Raw genomic sequence first — 26,132 nt, 5'->3', positions numbered from 1 at the left:
TATGGTTTGTTTTTTCGTGCATAATCAGGTGTTCACAGCATTTTCTACTGGTTGAGAGAAGAATTACTGCAGTGGATTGACTTAGGATGGTCTATTTTACTGTCATGATGAGTGAATATTGTAGAATAATTCCACACTAGTAGTAATACAAGTTTGCAACAGCAGCCCAATGGCTCTTAGCATAGCTTTAGCATTAGCTTGATTTCTAGCTTTAAATGCTACATACTCAGTGGTGTGGTGGTTTCTTATGGTGAATAAGGTGGCGTTTTGTTTGCAGCTCCACCAGGACTTAAAGTATTTCCGCGTTATAGAATTTACAAATTGCGATCCTTTGCTTTTTTTTTTGTGTATTACTGCAGGCACATGCTCACATGCAGCTTCAGCGCTTTCAATTGTGTCTCTCTTATTTATTTACACGTATGATTGACACCACAACTAACACCAGAGCGCTACTGTTTACCTTCCTAGTTAGAAGTGCAACGTCGAAAGGGGTCCCGTCTGAAACGCAGCGCAGCGTAGAGTTCCGAAAGTTGTGTAATGAAATGCATCGGTATATTAATCGATATTCATATCATAATGAAAATATATACCAGTACTCGGTATGAACCGGGTGTACCGCCCAACCCTAGCAAAAATATTTCCACATTTCTCCTAATAATTGAAACCCAATGTCTCAATAACTGTCCTGGCTCCATTTGTAGAAACCAAGCACCAGACGTACATTTTTTTTATTCATTTTTATGAATTTTTATTTTTTCTTCAAGTTTTTACATTTTCCTGCGCTGTAATTGTACATTTGTTCTTTATGTGTATATTCTTAATTGTGCAAATAAATAAAAAAAAATAAAAAAACGGAGGATGATTCTTGCTTTATCAGAAATGATTAGTGATGGTTTATATTATATGCTCAAATATAATGATTTTCAAACGCCTTCATTCACTAAAACCAAAACAAAACAAATTAATGTTTTATTACCAATTATTTGGGAAAAAAATAAATTTAATTAATTAATTTCCCCTTCCTCTAAACTACACAACTTTCTAATGTAAGGAAAAGGTAAATTTCTTTAACAGTGTATTATTTGTTTTCTGAACTTGGTGTTATTGCAGTTTACTGGTACCCAGTAGTAGACACAATTAGGTCAAGTAACTGGTGAGCACTTTTCGAGCTGCACAGCTGCAAACTTTCTGTTCTCCCCATATTTGCATTTAAACTGGTTTCCACCCACTTTCCAAAAAAAAAACATTAGAATACATGGCGTTTGTAAACCGCAGCGTGAGCAGATTGATCATTCTCTAAGGCACTGTTTCCCAACCTTTTTTATCCAATGTTCCCCCTTTTCTTTTTCTTTCTTTCTTTGTCTAAAAATAAATTGACAAATGTTTCTGTGTACCCCCTGAGGTGTGTTGAAGTACCCCTAAGGGTACACGTACCCCTGGTTGGGAACCACTGAGGGTGGAACCTGTGACAGATGTGTGTAAGTGTGTGTATTTATCTATAGATGTCTTGATTTGTCGAACTCTGGTTAGAATACAATATTCCAAGCCTACCTTGGCATAGTATTTACTCAATAAAACAATAGTTATAATACATATACTGTATATACCTTCATCTGCAAACTAAAGTAAACTAAATCCACTCAAAGAAAACCTAAAAATATAACTTTTTCTTTATTTAAGTAAGTTCCTTATTCATGTAGAAGCGTAAAGAAGATAAAATGCTTTTAATTAAAACTCCAAACAGGTAAAGTCACATGGTACTTTATTTTTGCCAGAGAATTAAGGGAAGCGTTTATTGTTAAAAGGACCTGAAATCACTAAAAGTCGTCATTGTTTGAGAAGATTTTATTGCAAACATGTCATGTCTGCTGACTGTAATCCAATTCTATTCTAGTTAAGGTTGGAACAATCAAAACCAAGTTGTGTTTGTGAGTTTTAGTCGTTATTTCTTTTTGGTGGCCTCTTATGATGTTTCCCTCTTTCAATGAACAGGGTAATTGTTTGCAAGTGAGGTTGAAAAAACCTCTAAAAACCTTGATGCGTGTGTTTTTTTTTTTTTTTGTAGTCAGTGAGAAAGAACGGTGTTGTTTTTAGCGTGCAAGAAAAAAATAACGCTAATTCTTGAAAGCACAGCAATTCTTTATTAAACTTTTTTCTTTTTTTTTTTTTAAATGTCATTTAAGCTTAAAACACCATTATGGCAAAATTAACATCAAATCAAATTCATTCAAGTTTTCAGTAAATATACCTAGAGTGTAAGATTAAACATTATGTTTTTCATTATTGGAGCATGGATTTTCTTAAGCCTATTGGGGGGAAAATAAGTCATTTACGAAACAAAGCAGTTTGTGATGCTGGAAGAAAACAAGGCTGCTTTGCATTCAGTATCAGAGACAGCAGGGAAGGACATAACACTTGTGGTTCTACTCTAAAGTCCCTTTTAGAATACAGTGAAGAGGCTTTATGCCACAAGCAATCAAAAAGCTATTACTACAGCTTTTGGTATACAAAGAGAGTGGGATAAAAACACTGACTTTAAGTCTTTAAACCCTGAGTTTAGCAGGCACTTCCAAATAAAACCTAAAACAACCTTAAAATCTGTATTTTAAAAAGCGCCCGTGGCAGTCAAGGTGACTGCATTGTTCACACAGGAGTTGTTTGGACTCTTACTTTCCTTTTTCAGAGTCCTCGTGACTTTTGTAATGCTCCTCTGGCAGGTTTCTCAGCTTCTCCGCAGCCTAAAAAACAAAGACGGTACCATCAGTTTTTTAAAAATTCAATATTAAACCAAGTCAATCCCCTATAATAAGGCCAGTGTTTATTTCAGTTGTGAATGATCCCTGATAATATTCAAAATTTTTAGTTTAATGAGGACTAATTGTAAGGTTTAGACCTTGTCTTTTGGTATTTATGCCCACCGTATATACAAATAATTAGCTATTGTTGTTTGTTACCCTTCATTTTCATAAATGTTGCATTTTGATGAAACAATCCACAAAAAGAAAAGAAAAAAACACTGACATTCAGCTTTCTAGGGTTGGGGATCTGTTTTTTCTTGTCTGTTTCAAAGTGAAATACAAAATCATTGTTAAAAGAAGATTCATCATCGCTGTAAAGCTGGAGATATGAGGAAATAACCCTGGCGCAGAGTGTCCTGCTTTAATACAGAGGGATGTTTGCAGTGAAACAGAACTATTAGGTTCCATAATACGCAGTTTTAAATATAAATAGTTTAAAGCGACCTGAGCTGAACCTCATTAAAATATGTGTGGGAACAGTTTGTGGTCCATCCTCATCTGCATATGACAGCTTGTTTCACTCTGTAGTGGATCAAACGGTGACTTTACGTCGGACATAGTATGAAAATAGTTGAATCACTGTGACCAACGTGGACAGAAGTCTGCGTCTGTCACAGTTTATAAATAATCGCGCAGCAGCAGCTGAGTGATCACAGCTGCTGCTGCGCAGCGCACGAGTCCATGTGGCTTCAAATGTAACTAAGTCCATATTTCTAGTGCAAAATTATGTTTCACCTTATCGGGGCGCTGCACTTGTTCCAGGGTTAGAGGCACGTAAGAGGAAAATAACTTATGCACACCGGAGCGTAAAGCCAGATTTGAATGGGAACATCCACATTTCAGGGCTGCTCTCCCCACAGTGTGTAACTGGGATGAAGGCACGCAGTAACTTACTTAAGTACAGGGGGAGAATAGCACACATTCAAAAACAGCACCGCTGTGTGGCTTTTTGGATTTACGCGCATGGGAGAATAGAGCCCTTAGTTCATAAAAGAAGTTGTAATATATCCCCTGAATACAATACAATAATGCAAGAATGTTCTATCAACTATTGTCAACTACTGAATCACCACCAGCTTTTCAAACCCTTTACAAGCCATTTTTAGCCTTGATGGCTAATAATTTTGAATTTTCCAATTTACAAAATACTGGAATTCCCCCTTTTTTCAAAATTCAAAAGACACTAAAGCACTGTTCTCTTTTTTATTCATTCCATTTTTTCTAAAATCACTTCACAGAGTTCCTTACAGCTACAGTCAAATTAAATTCAAGACTTTTTATTGCCATTTGAAATCACATTTAAGACCAAATTCACAGTAAACTTAATTTGGGGGGGGGCGTGTAACTGGTGCCCCTCTAAGTAAACACACAGAAATACACAAAATTACAGTAAAATACACACAAAAAAACAGACATTAAAATCACTTTAAAGCACAAACACATCACTGTTTTGTATTTGGTTCCGCTGTCGTGATTGCACAATGTTACGTTAAATTATACTTTACCATTTATTTTGACACGTGAGACTAAATACAATCATAAAATCATCCTTATGCGTTAAGATTTAAGACTTTCGAAACATTGATTTAACACTTTTTTAAACCACAATTAAGGCCATATTTTTAAATGCGTTCATTTAATGCCTTTATATACTTTTTAAGGATCCGCAGGAACCCCTGCTTCAGATCTAATGACATTAAAAACCAAACATAACAAAATAATGAAAAAGATTTAAAGACATATGGAACATCTGGTCATTTATGGTCAGTTGGATTTCTAACAGCTGCGGCAACTGTTGACAAATAAAAAGAGCAAATTATGGCCAGAGGATGTGGAAATTGGGCACATGTCAGGGGGTGCAAACTACGTTTTTTCCTTTCTAACATCAACATTTAGATGTGAAACCGAATACCTATGGCTGTCAGTCGGCTGGTGTTTTTTCTCTTGGTAAATGGACAATTTAGAGAGAAAAAGACTGTATTTCAGCTTGGTGAGACCATGAGAATGGATAGAAAATAGATTTGAAATCTACTCTGCAGAAAAAATAAAATAATAATCAGATCAGGGATATTTAAAAAAGTTAAAAATATTTTGAAGAAAGCAAAACAAGAAGAAATGTCTTATCAGACAAAAACATATGCATACAGTACATTGCCTTGACAAAATACAGTATTTCATCTTGTTAAGATTTCACTTTTGGCAGCGTAACCGTAATGTAAAAAAAAAAAAAATACACTGAAGGAACAAAAACACATTTTGTACACGTCTTATAAACCAGTTGTTCCCAAACTGGGGTACGTGTACCCCCAGGGGTACATGAACACATTGCAAGGGGTACTCGAACAGATTTAACAACTGATTAAAAACTGTTGGGAAATGTTCCTAGTTCCTTTTTAGGCTTTTTTTGAGCAAATTCACTGCAAACTACTCAATAAATTAATATATTTTCTTGTAAATTATTTAAACAGGATTATTTTATGCTGTAGATGCCATTTTATCACACTTCTGACAATAGGAGACAATAAATAGTTACATTTTACAAAGGAGACCCTATTTATTTACAATTTAAGTAATTGCATATAAGTTGGATGATATATTCTTTTTAAATAATTTACACTTTGCACACATTGTTATGAATTTGTAGATTAAGCCTTAGGAAACCAATGTTTGAGACACATTTAGGGCTGTTCCACATATAAAAAAGCAGATTAAATTATGGAGAGGGTACTTATGATATGAACAGGGGGTACACATGATTTGACAACAATGCAAAGGGGGTGTGTAGTGCAGAACATACAGTACCTGCTCAGGGGTGAGGTCCCTTTGCTCCCCAGCAAGCATTTCATACCCCACCATGAACTTCTTGACAGTAGCTGATCGTAGCAGAGGTGGGTAGTAGTGGGCGTGCAGCTGCCAGTGGGAGTTATCTTCTTTTAAATATGGGCCAGTTGGGGCTCCTACAGAGAAAAAACAGACCAAAAAAATGTCCATCAACAAGTGTGAAAATCAATCTGAAGAGGGAAGCCTCAGTAGAAATCCCAGGGTACAGTGAGTAATACAAGTAACCTCAAAATGTTTGTACCGTTTGGGGAAAAAGAGACTAATTCTTAGACAGGTGGCGGTGCATTCGGAACGTTTCGGGGCTCTGTGAAACTCCAAAGGATGGGTTAACGCAATCCTCCCAGTCCAGTCACAGCTCTATTTGTAAGATTGAAACAATCAACCTTTTCCCTCTTCTTTGCCTATAAATTACAGTGTTACATTTTAGAATTGTTCATTTTCATCTAATTACGTTAGCAGGTCATTTTAAAATGAGAAGAATCAGATTAAATGACTAAATGAAAACCAAGGAGAATTTAATCTGTTTTTTTTTAAGGTAGGAGCAAATGAAAGAGCAACTAAACTACTTTTTTCTGCTGTAAACAAGTGTATATAGGTATAACATAGTGTTGATTGATTGATTCTTCTCCATCTTTATGGGTTGAAACTTACAATACAATTTTGCTATTGGCTGAGAATGGTAAATTAGGACGTTTTACTGTTAGCCCCGCCCCTCCAATAAAAACTAGCAGCTTTCGACTCCGCAATCAGTGGTGAGCAGTTTGGATTAAAAGAATAGCGAATGGAGAGGTATAGTGAGTATTGAGCAGTGGGTGTGCACTGTAGCTGTTCCCACTCAATGTTCTTGAAGCCAAAATACAGCACTTAGGGGCGTTTCCATCTTGCAAATTTGACGTCATCTGTAGCCAGAGTCTGCGCAGTAGGGTCCGGCGAGGGGAGGCCTAGGAGCACGCCCCGCCCATTTTGCGTACTGCCCAATCATCGGCTGTCAATTTAAGGCTGTTTTTCAACCTTAAATAAATTATTTAAAACAAACTTCACAGAAAAATGGGCACTTGAACAAAATGTAGGGTGATAATAACTAATGATCAGAGCAGAGTTTAGTATTGGAAAATAATTATTATTATTATTTTAACTTTACAGTTTGACCAACGTCCCATCCGTTATCAATGAGGAGGCGGGGTTTATGACCTATACTGCAGCCAGTCAGCAGGGGGAGCTCTAAAAATAAAGCTTCACTTCCCCGTGAGCGTGAATCGTCCATTCTTTTTACAATCTATGGTAGTGAGTGAGTAGTTAGCATAGCATAGAGCAGTGTTTCTCAAATAGGGGTACTTGAACCCCTTGGGGTACGCGATGGGACTACAAAGGGTACATAAGAGAGAGGGTGGAAAATGAACAAATAAAATGTCAGACTTGGTACCACACCAGGCGTGAGATGACCAGAAACAATAATAAAAACTATAGAAATAAATCTGTTCAGGAGCCAATAAATCAGTGATTTTCAACCTTGGGGTTGGGACCCCATGTGTGGTCACCTGAAATTTCTGAAAAATATAAACAGACTTTTTTTTCATTAAAACAACACAATCTTGAACAACTGTATTTCTATACTTTCACTTTGTGAAATATGAATCGAGTTCAACTAAAATGCAGTAAAAAATAAATAAATATCTGAGCTCAAACATGATCAAAAACTAATTGGAGTCATGATCCAAAAAAGGTTGGGAACCACTGCACTAAATGTTTTTTTCCACTTTTTTTTTTACAAAATAAGATTCTCTAAAATGTATGTGATCACTCGTTCATTCCATCATTATGCTCTAAAGTTGTTTTTAAATAGTTTTATAAGCAAAATGTTGTAGTCGGACAAAGGGGGTACTTGGATTCAGAAATAAGAGAAAGGGGTACTAGGTTTGAGAACCACTGACAGATTGTATAAACTGGGCGTGTCTTAACTTCTCCAGTAGCCCCACCCATAATTAAGACATTTTTTTGTATTTCCAGTCTGGAGCCAAAACCTCAGGGTTTAGTTACTCTTTTATTTTGAAGGCCAAGTTCATCAGGTGGAATCTTTTCAGACTCAGGGCTTTGATGGTTCGCTTTGAAGGCAGGTGGTTTGACTGAACTAAACGAGGAGCCACGCAGAAAGAAGAAAATAAAATCGACATGTGACACAAAGCCAAAAGGTTTCTCTATAGCGAATATAGTCGACGTTTGAAAATCAGTCATTGTGATCTGTATGCAAAGAAAAGCATTCTAAATGTGATGTTTCTGCTGTCGTGAACCATTAGAAAAGTTGTAGATCTGAGAGATTAGTGTAGCATTAGAATGCTGCAGGGACACTGGAATATTGTTTAGATAGAATGTATCAGAAGTTTTTTTGGACTAAACAAGTTTACAACTACAACTAGCTCCTCAAGTGATTTGGTTAACCACTGAAATAATAAACAAACCACACTAATTATGACAAATGCATACGCAAACCTTTTGTTTTCAACCAAAACAATTTTTTTTTTATGTATTGCTGCTGAACACGCTTGTAAAATATATTCATCTCAATGTGGTTCTCCTGACTAAATAAAGATTAACAAAAATCTATTAGCCTCATAATAACGAATATATATTGGTTTAAGTATTCAAAGTTGAACCTACATTTTAAAGTCACAGACTCTGGAAACACTTCTATTCATTTGACTGTTAGAAAGCAGACACAGGCACATTTTAGGACTAAAATCAGGTTTTCATGTTGTGCCAAAATGTTAATTTAAAGCAATGTTGCAAAAAAAAAAAAAAAAAGCTTTTTTAATTTCATTTATTTAAAGTCCACTCTGTAAATAATTTTTTTGACTGACTAAATGGATTTTAGGTAGACCACTTTTGACTGAATGTAGTATTACCTAAAACCTTATAGCCAACATAACAGAGTCCAAGACTTTAAACGTAACCCGGGCTGTGACAAACTCCCATAATTAACCGTCTGAATTAAACACTAAATAGTGAAACTCAGTTTTAATACAGTTTGCAAGACTGGTTTAGAAATGAGCAAAGACTTGAAGCAGATAATTTACCACTCTGGGGCATGAAACTGAAAAATCAGCACATCTTGAGAGCCCTTTTTTTTTTTTTTTTTTTTGCCAATTTGCAAATTTACTCTCATAAAAAATCCATGGACCCTTCGTTCTGTGGTTATTCCGTTTTAAAACCAAATCAAAATAACAAATAAACAGCGTGGTTCTTTTTGTTTTTCTGACTTAAAACCAAAACAAAAACACAGAAAAACCAAACAAGCATTTTTCTGTTTTAAAATTAAATCTTGTTCTGTTTGTGTGATATTTGGATAATTACGGGAAAACTAGGACGAGAGCTTCATGTTTTAATCTCACCACACAGAGGGGACACACAGACTGACTTTTACTCTGCTGCATTTGATAAAAACGATCTTGTATCATGTTGTCCACCTCACACTGATGGTAGAGGTGTAAATTGTGTTGATGACGTTTCGTTTAAGAGTTATTGATGCTGGAAATCCAAATTTGTGAATATCTGCCAACTTTACCGAACAGCGTTACTGTCCAAATAGTGTCCAGATAAACTGGTGACTGGGTGGACTTTTGCTCCCGGACATAAAAAGAAGCAACGCATAAGTCACATTACTGGTGAATTAAAACATTATTAATACATAAAGAAATTAAAACCAAAAAAAAAAAGATGTTCCGTAAAACATGCACATGATGCGGAACCAGAGGTGGTGATATAAATCTACTGGTGCTCCTCGTTTCTTGTGATCAACTTCTGTGTGTGTGTCGACGGCTGCTGTTAGCGGTATTTACAACGTGCAAACTAAACATTTTTACTGCCCTCAAAAAAAGCTGTAATTGTTTTTGCAAAAGTGTCAAATGGTAGAAGTTCTAACATCTATTGTTCCTCACACCAGCCTCACAGTAGATAGTCAGTCACCGGTTTATTTGGATACTATTTGGATCGGAACATCGCGAAACAAAACAGCAGCGATTTATGAGCTAAAACATCCACAGACTGAATGAAAACAGGAGCAGGACCAGAAAACTGATGAAATAAATTCTAAACAGTCCTATTATGTGAGGAGACCTGGTCCAGGACCTGGGGAGGGAAACGAGGGGCAGCGGACTCCAGTTCTCACTCTAATTTTCCCGTAAAATATCCAAATATCACACAAACAGAACAAGTTAAAAAATAAATAAAAAATCTGTTTTTGGTTTTTCTGTATTAGTTTTCAATAAGTAAAACAAAATAACCACACTGTTTGTTTGTTATTTTGATTTGGTTTGAAAACAGAATAACCAAAGACCGAAGGGTACACGGATTATAAAATATGGCATTGTGATAAAGAGTTGGGAGTAAATGGCAGTAGAATGAAAACAGCACACTCAAATTTGTCCACAAACACGCAGGCATTCACACAAAGTAGCAAAATAAAAACAAGAAAGGGTAATTAAGGATATGAATAGTCAAGGCACAGCATGCTCATTTATCCTTCTGCCGTCTGCACTGCATGAACAAGCCCCTCGGCTCATTAAGGCATTAAAGTCTCAGCTTTTCCATCAGATAACCAACAAGGTGAATTAACAAAGAAGGCAGGTCTGACTTTGTCGCTGCAAAGTCAGACCTGCAAAAAAAAATGATTCTATCGTTTTGACAAGTTGCAACAAGGCACAAACCAGATCTGTGTCAAAACAAGTCAAAGCATATTCATATATATATACACACACACACACACTAAATGTCCTTTTTTTTCTGAAATCAATGAAATTATATTAAGAGACAATGTTTTTCCTCATTGCTGTGTAGTCTTTATGGAGAATGGTTAGACAAACAAAAACGTCATAACGTGATATAAAACATACCGAAATAAATTAAAAAGTTGAGAAAAATACTTAATCGATCCCTGGAGGCATTGTACTCTCTCCAAAAATCTAATTCATTCCCTTTATTTTGTCTGAGACAAAATGGGCTAAACACGCACTGATAGGAAAGAAAACTGCAGGGTTGCATATAGAAAAAAACCTAAACGACAGCTTAGAAAAAAAAGAGGAAGAAAAAAGCCCAAGGCATAAATAAATAAATGAAGAATAAATAGAGCTGGATGCTCCAAGAAGTGAAGAATTACCACAATCTAATTTGTCTTTTGTCGTGTTCGCACTCACTGTGTTTTATTCTAATAAGTTATATGCATAACATTTTGTGACAAACTGTATAATCTGTACTTAATTTACATTAGTACAAGTATCAGATATTCATATTATGTTGTGTAATTCATGCATGATCACAATGCTTTATAACAGCGCCCATCTGCATCTGTCTGAACAACTATTATTCCTCTTGTTTTTTTTTTTCCCACGTAGCTTAAGAGCAACTGAATCCTCTCCTTTCTCTCCACTTTTCCATCAATGTGTCCCTGTCTTAAACAACAGCTCACTCCCATTATGAAACAAATGGGAATTGTCACTATGCTGCCAATTATCAGAGCTGAATGTTGCATAAGATTCTGTTTCAACTATAGGAATCAACTCACACTTTGCTAGTGCAAATGCCTGCTGATTAGGACGTTATTAGTGAAATTAATACAGCTTTTAAATCATTGCTATGTAAAGAAGTGATTTATGAATACACGTGCATAAATAAAACAATGCAATAATTTGATTATGGGTCCAAATTGCAGTAGGATAAAGGAAATAGCAGTTAGCGAGTCACTAATTCAATATGATGACTATTGGGAAAATTACTCAAATAAGTCATTTGTTTCAGTTACTAGTTACTTCTTTCCAAAGGGAATTCATAAACCTGTTGATTATTGCCCAATACAACCAAATCAATTACTTTAAAAAAAAAAAAAAAGAACTGTATAGGTTTTGTTCCTGCTCATTAATGCCAGCCTTCAGCTATTGGAGAGTAATTAATCAATTTAATGATCAATTTAATGAATCACTTAATCAATTTGTAAATATTAGAAATGTCACTCAGCATAACACAAAGGGTATAGTTAGAGGAGACTACACAATCCCAATGAGAGTGCATTTGGCCAGTCGTCCTTTGCATTTCAAGCTGCTTATTACTGTAATGCATTACCTGTAAATATTAGGGACACTCCCACATATAATTAATTAAAACCCAGCTAAGAAAATACCCAATGAGTAATTAGAACTGCGATCATCAGCCCTGATTGTCATGAGTTCTATTGCATTTTATTTTATATTCATATTTAAAATATGTACAGTATTGAACTATTGATCAAAACTTAATCATACATTTTTAGTGAAGTGAATTATAAAGTTCTATGACTATTTTTAGAATGTGACATTTTTTTATTGTATTTTTTTTATTGATAGATTTTGTTTTTTCTATTGCAGCAATGATTAGTGCCCGTGCGGAACTGGTGCAGACCGCCCTTATTTAAATGAGCGTTTTGTACATGTTGTGTTGAACAGGGAGGGTGAACTAAAAATGTGAAGCAGCAGAATTGGAGGTGCTAATGGAAGAAACGAATAAAAAAAATGGATGAATTACAGCAGATAGATAGATATTCTTTATTCATCCAGCAGTGGAGAAATGTGCGTGGATGTGACTGTGAGTGACGGATGGGTACATGCGCGCGGCTGATCGCGAGCGTGTGTGAGACAGTGATCCGCGGAGAAGAGATGTGCATGCGTGCGTGCGGCTGATCGCGCGTGTGTGTGTGAGACAGTGATCCGTGGAGATGTGCGTGCAGCTGATCGAGTGAGTGTGTGTGAGACAGTGATCCGTGGAGATGTGCGTGTGGCTGATCGAGTGCGTGTGTGTGAGACAGTAATCCGCGGAGAAGAGATGGACGCACGTCCCGCTTTTTCTCTCTCTCTCTCTCTCACACACACACACAACTAGAGCCTTTTGTTAATCTCTGCTGTGTTTCCTGTCCACATTTACTGCAGTGATGATCTCTGCGTGTGTGTTTCCACCTGCTAGTCAGTCGTACTATTTTCTGGTACTAAAACTATCACCGCAAACAGTTCCAGATTTCATGAATTGCATTGCTGTCCCTGCATAAATTTATTTGCAATTCCTCTTCCCGTATTTTTCTCCCCCTGGGAGATCCGCCTACTATGCATATTCATTAGGGGGAAACGCGATAAATGAACTGAGGGCGCATTGGGAAGCGCAGTGGTGGCGCACTCCTGATTCCCTAAGGTTTGTACTCCTTATTTAGCGCATGGAGTGACGTTTGCACACGTTTTAATACCACTAAACCTTTAGTGAATCCGCCCCTTACTGTAATGTTGATGAATGAACATTGACCCTGTCAAATAAACAAACAAAAAAATAAATAAATAAATACATTTAATTGTTTTAATTTGTTAAACATGGGAAACTGACCATTTTTGGTGGAATATTGAACAAAAAGCTACCCAAACTTTGAAATGGCTGCTTAGGTGTGTAAATTTAGTTACTGATTTTTTTAGTTATAGATGTAACAGACTGTAAGCTTTACATTAGCTGTGTGTGCTTAACCATGAACAGACTTGAGCAAAAAGATATTTATGTGTGTTTTAAATGAAACCAGAGGTCAGTGAATAACTTTAAGTGACCTACTACAAGTCTGATATTTATTACATATAATTTCCTGGGGGGAAAAAAACCTTATTGCTAACAAATTCAGTTCACACCTGCTCCAAAAATTGAAAATAAAACCAGAGTAAAACAGGTCAAACTGCACAGGAGTTGCTGAAAGTGAGGCAGTGGCCGCTGCTGCCTACAGGAAATGAGAAAAGGAGGCTTTTGATAGCATTGGCAGTGTGCCAGCAGGGCCACACTATACCACATGGAACTACCTGAGTGCTAACCACAGCCACAAATAGAGACTGCCCTCTCCCTGACCCAAGAACCAAAGGACAGGCTACTGTTGCTTTAGTCTACAGCAACTCTAACAAAGGCAAGTGGACTCTGATGACTCCTTTATCTTAAAGCTTCCACCCAAACTATCACAAAGAATCACTACTGGATGGAAAACCATTGGACTTTTTCATTTTTAAAAAGAGTTGTGATTTACACTTTAGTTTTACGCATAGCTAAACGGCTCCTATAGAAGAATCCCTGTGTCTGTTTCTTTGTTTGTTTGTGTATGTGTCGGAGCCAGATTATCGAGCAAGATTAAACTCTTGTGAGATGTAATATTTATTTTGTACTTAAATAAAGCTACACCTTATACAATACAGCTATTTTCATTTTAATGGAAGCTTTGCTTATTCATATTAACCTGGACATATTTATTTCCACACTGGATGTCGAGCTCTCTCCAGGTCCTTGTTTGTTCTCCAGAAAAATGTGCAAATGAGCAAACCCGTAACAATTCCCAAACAGATGGAGGTGATTATTCAAATCCAACAATAGATACATGGTGTCAAACAAGCATTCTCTATGTGTTACATCTCCTGATCTCCATGTGTCAATTGGTATCAGTATAATGTTTTGCCTGCAAATGAGAAGAAAAAAAAATAAATAAAAATATATATATATATATATATATATATATATATATATATATATACAGTATATATATATATATATATATACTCCCAGGACAAACATTTGATGCATTCTTTAAGTAAGATATGCAAGACATGTGAGGTAGTCTTGCAAACGTCTCCACAGCATCCCTCTACGCATATCATGTAGACAGATTATCTCCTACTCGCTAACAGTTCCTTTTTATGGGATGAACCGACATAGGACCGTTAAGTATTTGGTCCCTAATGTAATATTGGTGAGTTAAAAAAAAACAGCATTTAAAATTTCAATTTTCATATTGGTCTTAAAGCTGCAGTATGTAAGGTTTTTTTTTTGGCTTAATTTTGTCAAAAATCTATAATAACCTTTTTAGAATATTGTAATTTAAAGCAGTGTTTCTTGGATGGGGGTGCTTGACAGAGAAAGAGGAAAATTGATAAACTCCAAGGAAGAAATCTCCAGCAGAACCAGGTTCAGAGGTGGCAGCCAATTATATTTGGCCCGCGAAGCAATAAAATGATTTTCAAAATGATTACCAGGGCTGGCCCGCAAGTGCGCGGACGACTGCATACATCTGCGAGCGTTCCGTAACGTAACGATCCCAAAAATATCCCCACGTCTAGTGATGGCATTCTCCTCCTTTCCTGCAGTTGCTTATATTTCACTCCAAGAGTTCTGAGCCGTCTGGCTCTTCATTTTCTTTTAAATTGTGATTGTATAGATGGGGAGACGGAGGATCTCCTCACACAAGGACCTGGACATGACTCAAAGATGCATATGATCTTTATTTGAATTTTATTTAAGAAATGAATGCCACTGATGTGTTTTTTTAATTAAAAATTAGTTAGTTTCGTTATATACTGTATAGTATTGAACTTTGCTTGTTCTAAATTGAACGTAAAGCAAAGCAAAACTTGTTTGGACCCTTATGAAAATGTTAATTGTTATCTGGTAGAAGATTATTAAATAAATATCAATGTTGGCCCACAACTTTGTCCAACTTTTACATTTTGAGTATTTGAGTTTGACACCCCTGTTCTAAAACATCAGATAACTCTCCAATAACAGAAGAAAAAGTCACTAGATATGTCGCGAGTGGCTTTTTTTAAAAAAAATTTTAAAGTCACTAAGAGGAGTTAGAAAGTCACCATATTTAGCGACAGTCAGTGCAAAGCTACTGCAGCATTAAGACTGGGATGATAAATAGCTACAATTGTTGGTAGAAAAGTGAAGTGAAATCGGCTGCTGCAGCTGGGTGAACATGTCAGAATATCCACAGAAGTTAGCATGAAAGCGTAGCAGCGAGGGAGTGTGAAAAGTCATCACTCGGCAAGGGAATTCATCTGAAAGCAACACACACACACACAATCACACAAATGTCTGTAATAACATGTTATCACGCAATTATTTCTAGGGTTTGGCAAAGTGAGATGAAAATGAGCTCTGTGGGTGCTGAACTAAAAGGAATTTGACTCTTCCTTGAGTTGTCAAAAATGACAATTAGAGCGTGTTTGTGGAAGAAGCAAATTAAGATATTTTTTTAAATTACAGGTAACAAATCTAAATATACTGTAAGCAGGAGAAGTAATAACAGAGGCTGGTGAGAAAGTCGAAGCCGTGGGGGGGGAACAACAGCAAATAAGAACAAGAAAAGAAGGGAAGGACACCTTAGCTCATAAGAAATGTTTCAAAGTTGTTGTTTTTGATAGATTTATTCTCGAGATGTGAACTCAAGCATGAAGGATCCATCGCCTTGAGTCCAGTCATCTTTGCAACAATAACTGCAGCCATTTGTGCGTAACACCTAACACACACTTAACACCTGCCTGTCAAACAAGCTCAATAAATGCAATAACAGCAGACCCGGTAATTCAGTTGAATGTTTCTTAAATCAGGTTTCCTGTGCTGAATTGATATATTTGATTTTCCTCCACCAAATATTTTTCGTGTTATTGTGGCACAGATGCCCAGGTTGCAAATCTAACAGAGGAAAACACATGTAAAATAATTGCTGGTGTTATTTTTGCCAGTTTGTCACAATCCTCGATGTGTTAGCATGTGCTTTCAAGTCCACGCACATTTTATTCATTTTTTTTACACACGCAAACCTTTACTAAATCAGTTGCTTGGATTCTTCTAATTGCTTCTGTTATTTTAAGATAATTTAAAGGTTTGTTTGGTCAACTTGTAGTGATTGGAATAAATTCTGAGGTTTTGGCTGATGTGCTTCTCGGGTGGAATTCGTTTTTAAATGCCTTGATTGGGGGCGGGGCTCCTGAAACAGTTAAGATATGTCCAGTCTACACCACAAAATCTAAAGAATCATTTACTGTATGCTATGCTACCAACTAATACCTCGCTATTCAGAATTCTCTTAATCCAACCAACTCGCCTACTAGGATGCAGAGTCCACAGATGCTAGTTTTTTTTAGGAGGGGCGGGGCTAACGGTGTTGGTTCGTGATGCAAAGAAGCCGCCAAACTGTCAAAAACCACCATTTTCAGCCAAACGCAATTGATTATCATAGCTGGGTTTTAACGAATAAAGTTTTAGATAAAATGTTAACAACAAAAGCTGTCAAATTGAAATACTTTGAATTCTAATTGGTTTGCAAGTTTAATTTTAGTCAGTTGAAAATGAAATTGAACAATTGAACAAAATATCAAGAGTTGGACCAGGATCAAATCATCAACACTACTTTTCTGCAGAAAAAGTTTATTTACTCTTTAAGATTCCTTAGTCTAGATTAGAGGGTGGGTGAAATTTTACTTGGGATTATAATTCTATTTTATAATTTGCAGATGATACAGTAGTTTGGCTATGTTGGCAACTATTAGAAATATCAGTAATGTAAAGCAGACCAGTCAAAAGTTTTAGAACACCCTCATTTTTCCAGTTATTTATTGCAATTCAAGTCGTGCAAGTCCAAATGAATAGCTTGAAATGATACATAGTATGGATGTAACGATTCACTCAACTCCCGATACGATTCGATTCACGATACTGGGTTCACGATACGATACGATTCTCTCACGATTTATTTTACAAAATGGGACTGTAGACAAATGATGACTAAAAAATATTCCTTTCTTTTTTTGGGGGAAAAAAACTAGAAAATACTGTATTATTTTCCTTTTATTTTTAATTGTAAAAGAATCCCTTGATAAACTATTCAAAACAATGCAATTTAACTAAAAATAAATCTTGAATGAAATAAATAAAGGAATAATACAAATGAAGAAGAAGCTTATTAATTTCAATTCTGGTTCTATAGTAAACAATACAAAACTGCATAATAGTTCTTTTTTTTTTTTTTGAAAAAATGTATTTTATGCCTTAACAATTGGACTTTTAAAGAAAAAAAAACCGTCATTGCACTGATTTACGTCAGATATTTGTTTGGACCAGCAGAGGACGCTGGTAACCCAGTGGTCGGTTGGCATGCAGCTAATGTAGCAGTGAAGAAGTGATGCTATGTTAGCAGACAGAGCTAATAGAAAAACTTGACTTTTACAGATATTCACGTAATATTACAGATATTCTTTCGGTGCTAAAGGGGCAAGGAATAATTTATTAACATGTAAGAGTAGAAGGCAGCCAAAAAGAAAATAGTAGCAGACTCCGCCCGCCGGTACACTGCTGGACAAGAGAAGGGATAAATATAGCGCGCCCTCTGCTGTTTAAAAAAAGTACTGCGATTCAATTTTCAAAGTATCGATGTCAATCGTGATTCCTATGAATCGATTTTTAACTGCCTTACGATTAATTGTTACATCCCTAATACATAGGTAAGTACTGAACAGCCAAAGGTAAAAGAAAAAAGTTTGGTTACCCAAAACTGAAAAACAATGTACATTTCAAAATTATACAAATAGTCCTTTTTCAGGTAACATGAAGTGGGTTAACAATATAAAGCTGTTCTGCAGCAATAGAGGTTGAATCAGCTTTGAAAGCTGCTGCTAATAATTCCTTCAGGTGTTCCAACTTTTCTTGGTTACTTCCAACCCCCTCTGTCTGCATAGAAGCAGTGTTGGAACACACCGTGGTACCAGACCCTCATGAACATCAGGTGAACAGTATTGTTTATTGATGCCATCATTTCTTTTTCAACTCAAATTGCTTATTTGTTCTATGTTGTCATTTCAGAGTGCAATGACACAATAAAGTGCATAAAATCAGTAAAAAAAAACTGTAAAAAAGTGTGGTGTTCTAAAACTTTTGACCGGTGGTGTAGATGAAAAAATAAATAAATTCAATATAATTAGTTAGAATAGAAAGGTGTTCTATGAACAGTAAATACATATTTATTTTCATTACAACATAAACACACTTTAGTTCAAAATGTAGGTTTAAGTTTTGTTGGACTGCCCCCTAGAGGTCAAACAAAAAATATAATAAATAAACTAAATTCAGCCCGTGGGTTCAATTAAAGCCTCATTAGAATGCTCAAACATTATAAAAACATTATTCCTCCCATTTTCAAACCACTTAATAGTTTCACTAAGTAAAAGAACACTGTGTAGAGTCTGTCTCTCAGCACTACATTGGTGCACGGTGTGAAACCCTGGAATACCAAGTGAGGGCCCTTCACCTGAGAGAACTCCTGCTTTACATAAGAGAAGCCACTCTTAGAACTTTAAATATTCTGATGCATCTGAGTGCGCATTGAAGTGTTGATACACTAAGTGAGTAGGAGACATCAAAGCTGAGAGACACTAATTTATAACTGCAGGAGTGATTGAAATGTAAAGTGTTATCCAACACACACAGTGCACCTTAACGCAGATATATCTAAACAAGCAAATCAATAGGTGCTGGCACACGATCACTGCTTTTTCTGAATTACACGCAAGAAAGAAGACGGATGAAACAAGGAGGCGAGGTGAAAGATGTAAATAGAAGCCATATGCATGCTAAATGTTATTGATCTGTTGTTTGTTAGAAGCAAACACATTATATGTAGGATTTGGAAAGGAAAGCAGTAGAGGAGAAATATAAATAATTATGCAAATGCAGAGAATTGGTTATTGCTGGTAAACAAGAAGGGGACAGTGAGAGATACTAGGAAACAAGTACAAAAGAAAAGATGGCCTTTTATGCTTATATTTAAAATGATAAAAATGAAGTAGGGTTTAGGGCAGAAATGAGCAACTCTATCACAGCGGGGGGCCACACAAACGTGATTGTATCTGATCCGAGGGCCACATGATCAACATTTGTCAGCATTTAGAATAATCCCCAATAAGATGACCAATACGAGTGGGGGAGGATTTTGTCTTTTTTTTCCCTCTTTGTCTATGGTTTTTAGTCATTATGTGTGTTTGTGGAGTCATTTTGTGTGTTCTTGTTTTTTTGCGTATTTTTTTGCATTTATATTAGTAACTTTCTGTATTTTCCTGGCAATTTCGTGTAATTTTATTGACAGTTTGTGTGTCATTGGAGTAAGGATGCACTGATCGATCAACGCAGATTTCCCTGATTTTGGGGGATCGGCGATCGGCCGATCCTTGAATATGAAACCAATCTTTTCTGCCTTCACAAACGTCATAAAGTCAGCCACTGTCCACCTCTGCTGTGAGTTGACCGACAGGCCCTCCCACCATCTCATGTTTTGCATGTGCGTGCTGCGCATGCCTAAGCTACACAGGATAACAACAACAGCATGGTTAGCTTAGCATGTCGGCAGTTCTGCAGTTTTACACAAAAAAAAGAACAAAGGATCACAGTTTGTACTTCCTGTAACACGGAAATAAGCCTTGGTGGAGCTGCAAACAAAACGCTACCTCATTCACCATTTAATAAACCAACACACCGCTCAGTGTGCAGCATTTGAAGCTAGTACTCAAGCTAATGCTAAAGCTATGCTATAATAAGTAAAGCTACTACGAGGAAAATGATGGAGTTCATGGATTTGGATTTGAATAAAAACCTTCCACTAATGTATAAGTGACTGTAATAAGTGTGAGAACAACTAACCTGTACTATTAGTTTGTCATGTAGATTATTATTATATCATATAATATACCCCAAACCCTGTGATTTTCTTCATTTGTAAAACTAAATACTGCTGTAGTGTGCACTTTATTTTACCTGTTGGACATGTTTATTTAGTTTTAAAATGTGAAAAATGAAAGACTAAAGGAATTGATAATATTTAGAATGTTGGACAGCGATGTTCTAAACTTTTAATTTATATTTGAGATAACTACCTCATGTGCAGTTAAAACAACACATTTGTATTGTTTCACAGGTGCTGTTGAATGTTTTACTATAAAATAAGATTGGAACATTAAAGGTGTATGATGTCATTTATGATTAAAAAAAAAAAAAAAAAAAAAAAAAAATCGGTGATCGACCAGAAAATTGCACCCGTAGTTTGGAGCCATTCTGTAATGTGTTGTTTTTTGGGTTTTCATAGTCATTTTGTTTGTTTAAGTGGTTGTTGTGCCTGTCTTTGTTGTCATTTTGTGTTTGATGAGTCATTTTGTGTGCGTTTTTGTGCATTTTGCTGTCAAAGTGCGTGTTTTGGAAGTAGGGGTGGGAACCTCTGGATACCTCACGATACAATACGCAATACAAAGCTCACGATAACGATTATCTCACGATATGACGATACTGCGATTATCGATATATTGGTCAGAAATCAATTTAAGATAATCTATGACATAAGAAAAAAAAGATTAAGTGAAAAAATACAATTTTTATTTTATATCTCTGAAAGACAATAAATTGAAAAAGTGTCCTATGAACAGTGACACTATTTTAGTGCAACATTTCTGTAAATAAGTGTCAACATACTAATGTAAACAAAATAAGTATCTCCAATAGTGCTTTCTGTAAACAAAAAATTGGGTATTTCTTACCAGTGACAACATTTCTGTGAAGACCTACCTGCACATTTTAATGAAAAAACTCCTATTTGGGAGTTATTTTGTGTCTTATGTTGGGCTTTATATTTCTTCCAACTTCTTGAAATACAATTTTTGGGGATTTGTTTTGGGGGCCGCATAAAATTAGATGTGGCCCTCGGGCTGCGAGTTGACTACGTCTGATTTAGGGAATAGATTCTGTGTGTGTCGAAGTCCTTTAGGGTGTGAAGTGTCATAACAAGTCTTCTTCTCTCTGCCTAATTGAATGTTGCAGTGATAGCCTGTCAAAATCCACAGTGTAAAAAAAGACATCACATCCTAGTGTCATGACGGATTTTACAGATTATGGCACAGGCTGACATTCTGTCAGCACAGCGGCACAGGCTTTTCAATCTTACCGACTGACAACACTTTAATACCAAATTAGGAGCTGTAGATGTATGCACTGATCCACTAATCCATTCATAAAAATCTGTTGAAATGGTCTCTAATCTTTCCTACACTCATCCCCTTTTTGATAACATGTTTTATACTTAAAAATTTAGTTTGTTTTTTTTTTTTTCTCACCGTGCCAGCCCATGGAGTAGGGAAATGAGACTTCAAACAGATTGTCATACTTGGTCAGCAGTCGTTTCATAGTGGAAGCCAAATCTGAGAAACAGATCATCAGAAAGATGGATGGAAATGATGATATTTCACATGGTACTGTTAATAATGAGTGATCAACGCTGAATAAACAGGTTGACAGGAATGAATGCAGGATTTTTACAGAATTAATTCCACACAATTTGATCTTTGATGACAGTGAGATATTTCAAGTTTTGTTTGGAAGCGTAGTATTCTTTGTAATATCCCTAATTACACAATTATAAAGAGTTTAAAAGTATTTACTTAATACAACATTCATCACAAATTACATCTGATTAAATTCAGTTAATGCGATCATAAATCTATTCAAATAAGAGGTTAAGACAAATTTCAGTAACAATTAAAACCACAAAATACACGACTTTCTTGTGCAATCAATTATATATGAATTACAGAAAAAGAAAATCATGTGTTTAAACCTGATTAGAAAATGTCATTCTTTCTTATTTTAACATTACAACACTGCTGCACATTGGACAATCTCAAAATTCAATCTAAATTGCTAAACTTCATCCCCAGTCTCTTGCTCACACTGCATCAGATCACTCAAACACTCACCCTCTCTTTCCTCTGGTGTCAGATCACTGATTCGGAGTACATGTCGCCGTGGTAACAGCAAGGTCTGGTAGGGCCACGTTGCCCAGTAGGGAACCACAGCCAACCAATCCTTACCCTCCACCACCACACGCTCCTAACAGTAGAAACACATATACCGTATGAACTACAGCAAAACCACGCAGTGCAACAAATGAAAATGCCAAAGTTATTTACATAAAATAACACAATAAAAAAAAAAAAACATGCACATCCCTTTGAAAGCAGTGTTTTTAAAAAAGTCAGCTAGCTCGGTTAGCTCCCAATTTTAATTTACCGTATTTTTCGGACTATAAGGACTTAAAATCCTTTAATTTTCTCAAAAATCGACAGTGCGCCTTATAATCAGGTGCGCCTTATGTATGAAATTAATATGTCAAAATGTTTTAGTACAACTTTGGTAAACTATGAAGCTGCACCGCTTGATGGATTTTTGGCGCTTCAGGGCTACCGTAGTCAGACGTCTCGTGGAGTGATATGTACCAGTACTGTGCTTCAACATACTGAACTGAAAAAGTGAGTGTAATGTTCTGTATTTTATGTGTTAAACCTGAACAATGTTGAGTTATTGTTAATGAGTTGAATAAAGTTTGACTTATCAGACTATTTTGTTTCGCTTAATGAGCCTTAATAATAATAATAATAATAATAATAATAATAATACTAACAACAACAAACCAGTGCACCTTATAATCCGGTGCGCCTTATAGTCCGAAAAATACGATAACTAAAAAAACGTGACGTTTCAGGCTGGACGCCCTTCATCAGACAATGGACTAAATTAATATCAGCATTGTTGCCTTTGGATTTAAAATGAATACTTTATTTAATTTCTTATTGTTTGTAATCTTGTGGTATATACATTACATAAAATTAACGCTGTGAATTATATATTACGTTTTGCAATGTTGTTTATTTTTGTCACATGACCACACAGGTGTTTTAGATCACGTTACCTTTATAAGGAAGTGTACCCATTGTTCGTGCTGTGTCTGATGAAGGGCGTGAGCCCCAAACGTTACACTTGTCATTAAACGTGTTTTTTTTTGGAGTTATATCTGGTGTTGCTATGGAAATAACAGGCTAAAGCTACTTTTAATGTGATGCCCCACTGGATGTTTTAGTTTTACACAATTAAACCTAATCTCTGCAAAATAAGAATACTTGTTAAATTTTAGGAGTGAAAAATGTACCATATTCATTTTTTTTTTATATCTGTGGACAACTGTACACTAATATAGACCAATATTACCTTTTATTGACTATAATCTGCCAATAATATCAGTGGGCAGATATTATCTTCTCCATTTCTAATTATTATGATATGTTATCATTGCATTAGTGGTTAATTTCATTTAAGAAAAAAAATATTGACAATGATATCATTGATCGTCCATATTTTGTGAGGAAATATATCGTCACAGGAATAGTAGTCATCTCTTAAATGCTACGGATAAAGCTAAGGTAAAGATAGAGAGAAATGTGTTGATACCTAGACTAATGATTCATCTCACAGCCTTGTAGATTTATAATCAACATGCACGATTATTTGTGATTTGTAAAAACTATCAAAGGAAATCTCAAAAAGCACCTTCAAAAGTGGAGGAGCATTCCTATAGGACTGTACTGAAAGCACAATACAAACCTAGCTTGAATATGTGTTACTATAACTAGGGGTGTCCCGATATAACATCGATATCGGTCCGATATAAGCATTAAAATGAATATCGGGTTCAAATTTCCGATTTTTTTTTTTTTTTTGCAATACATTTTTTTATGAATTTATTCAATTGTAGAACACTGTAGATATTATGTTGACGGTTGTTCTCTGTTTGAGTAATATCACTTGATCAAGCCTTTTCTAACATTCCACACTACAAAATAAGTCATTATTTTTTTATTTAAATTTATTTATTTTATTTTTTTTTAAAGTAATAAAAGTATGTATGATTCATGCTGATATTGTATTGGATGAATATCGGTATCGGCCGATATCGGAAATGAAAAAGTTTTAGGTGTTTAAGTATCGGGACATCCCTAACTATAACCAAATTACTTTTAACAACATTCAATGAGCAAAGACGCAAAAACAAAAATCAAATTAAACACTATTCATATATTTTCTGTTACTTTAGTTTTCCATACTCACTCCCTTCTAAAGCCACGGCTCGAACACTTTTAACAAGATTTCAAGGGAACGAAATAAAGATGGAAGAGCTGGATGGTGAGGTAAGAGTGAGAATTGGATGTGAATTGGGTAGAATGTGAGGAAGTGAAAGATGTCCTGAAACAGACACCTCAGCGACTGCAAATCCCAACCAGTTTAATTCAATTAGCTTGGAAAGTTTTCTTAGAAAGTTAAGTGTCCCCTGGAAGCTGAAGCTCAATTCAGACGGCTGTGAACGCTGCAGTGCGCCAGTCTGCAATGCTAACCTTTGGTCAGGAAGCGTGCTCACTGCTCACACGCGTACGCGGACACGGACGCACGCAGGCGAGGCAGGAATTCTTACAAACATCACTGCACATGCTTCTGTGTTCGCCCTGACTTGAGAAAGGTCAGGCCCTGTGAGCACTCGTCAAGAAAATTTAAGTCTCTGCTCTCTAACGCAGAGGTGGGCAACTTCTATCACAACGGGGGCCACAATAATGTGTTTATTTGATTGAAGGGCCACTTTATCAACCTTTATCAGCATTTAGAATGATGACCAATCAGAGCGTCAACACAGGAAAGAACAAAGAGTTTTTATAGGAATTTTGTGCGTTTTTCTGTCATTCTGTGAATGTTCGTTGTCGTCTTGCTTGTTACGAGGCATTTTGTGCATTTCTGTTGTCCTTTTGTGCATTTTTCCTCTAAAATGTATGTTTTTGGAGTCATATTGTGCAGTCCGGTTGTCATCTTGCATTTTTGGAGTGATTTTTGTGTATTTCCGTTGTTGTTTTGCTTGTTTGTTAGTACTGTGAGTTTGCGGAATCATTTTTGTGTTTTTCTCGTCGTTCTGTGTAGCTTTGTTGTAATTTTGTATTTTTTAGTCATTTTGTGTATCTCTGTTGTTGTTTTGTCCATTTTTGCAGTAGTTTCGTGTGCTTTTGGAGTATCCTGCATTGTTGTAAGTCTTTGTATTTTTTAACGTATTCTTGCTTTTGTTTTGTGTATTTTTTGTAAGTTTACTTTGTGGGCCGCATAAAATTAGACCGAGGGCCGCAAGGAACAAAACAAAACAGAGAAAAGACAAGTATAATAATATTTATGACCATTTAAAAAGTAATAAAGATGTATACAGTATGTACAGTACAAGGTAGAAAAGATAGAAAAATCCCATCTAAAGTGAAGTCATTTGTTACATTTCAACACCCAACCGTTACTGAGTAAATTGAAATGACCAGACAACAATCACATGCATCACATCATAGTCGACCGACCAAACTAAACGTAACACACGGCGCCAAAACATCATCGAATATAGGTCATTTTCTCAGTTTTAGACGTCATGAATGTAGCTATACATGGAGCCTGATATTATTTTATTTTTATTTTATTTTTTATTTTGAATTAAATTAATTGTCGTCTTATTTAAAAAATAATAATTTCACATTTTGACAATTGTGGAAAATAAATTAAGCTCCAATTGTGCAAGATTTAATCTCTTCCTTTATAAGTTTATACATGAGATGTTTACTGTATGCAAAGGAACCGTGGCAATAATTATTACCAAAAATAAACATGGGGGTGAAAGTAACTCGTAATTTTTACTTTGAGTACAATTTAATTGAGCTGCTTTTTACTTGTACTTGAGTATTTTATGTATGACTTACTTGTACAATTTCAATCAAGTAACAGTACTTCTACTTGGATATATTAGTA

At 35.7% G+C, this 26,132-nt stretch overlaps 1 protein-coding gene across 1 annotated transcript in view; it reads right to left on the bottom strand.

The window, feature by feature from the left end:
• Positions 1 to 2,121: 2,121 nt before the first annotated feature.
• galt (galactose-1-phosphate uridylyltransferase) overlaps positions 2,122 to 26,132 on the bottom strand; it is a 44,292-nt gene continuing 20,281 nt past the window's right edge. Inside the window, exons 8-11 of the mRNA XM_028462897.1 lie at positions 22,235 to 22,367; positions 21,596 to 21,679; positions 5,601 to 5,755; positions 2,122 to 2,738 (exon numbers count right to left, since the gene is read on the bottom strand). Of these exons, the coding sequence (XP_028318698.1) occupies positions 2,667 to 2,738; positions 5,601 to 5,755; positions 21,596 to 21,679; positions 22,235 to 22,367 (444 nt within the window). The 3' untranslated portion in view covers positions 2,122 to 2,666. The remainder of the gene's footprint in view (positions 2,739 to 5,600; positions 5,756 to 21,595; positions 21,680 to 22,234; positions 22,368 to 26,132) is intronic.

Source organism: Gouania willdenowi, chromosome 12 (genome assembly GCF_900634775.1).
Source record: "Gouania willdenowi chromosome 12, fGouWil2.1, whole genome shotgun sequence".
NCBI classification, from domain to species: Eukaryota; Metazoa; Chordata; class Actinopteri; order Blenniiformes; family Gobiesocidae; genus Gouania; species Gouania willdenowi.
Note: the sequence above shows the minus strand (reverse complement) of the source record. Positions and strands in the feature narration are given on the sequence as shown.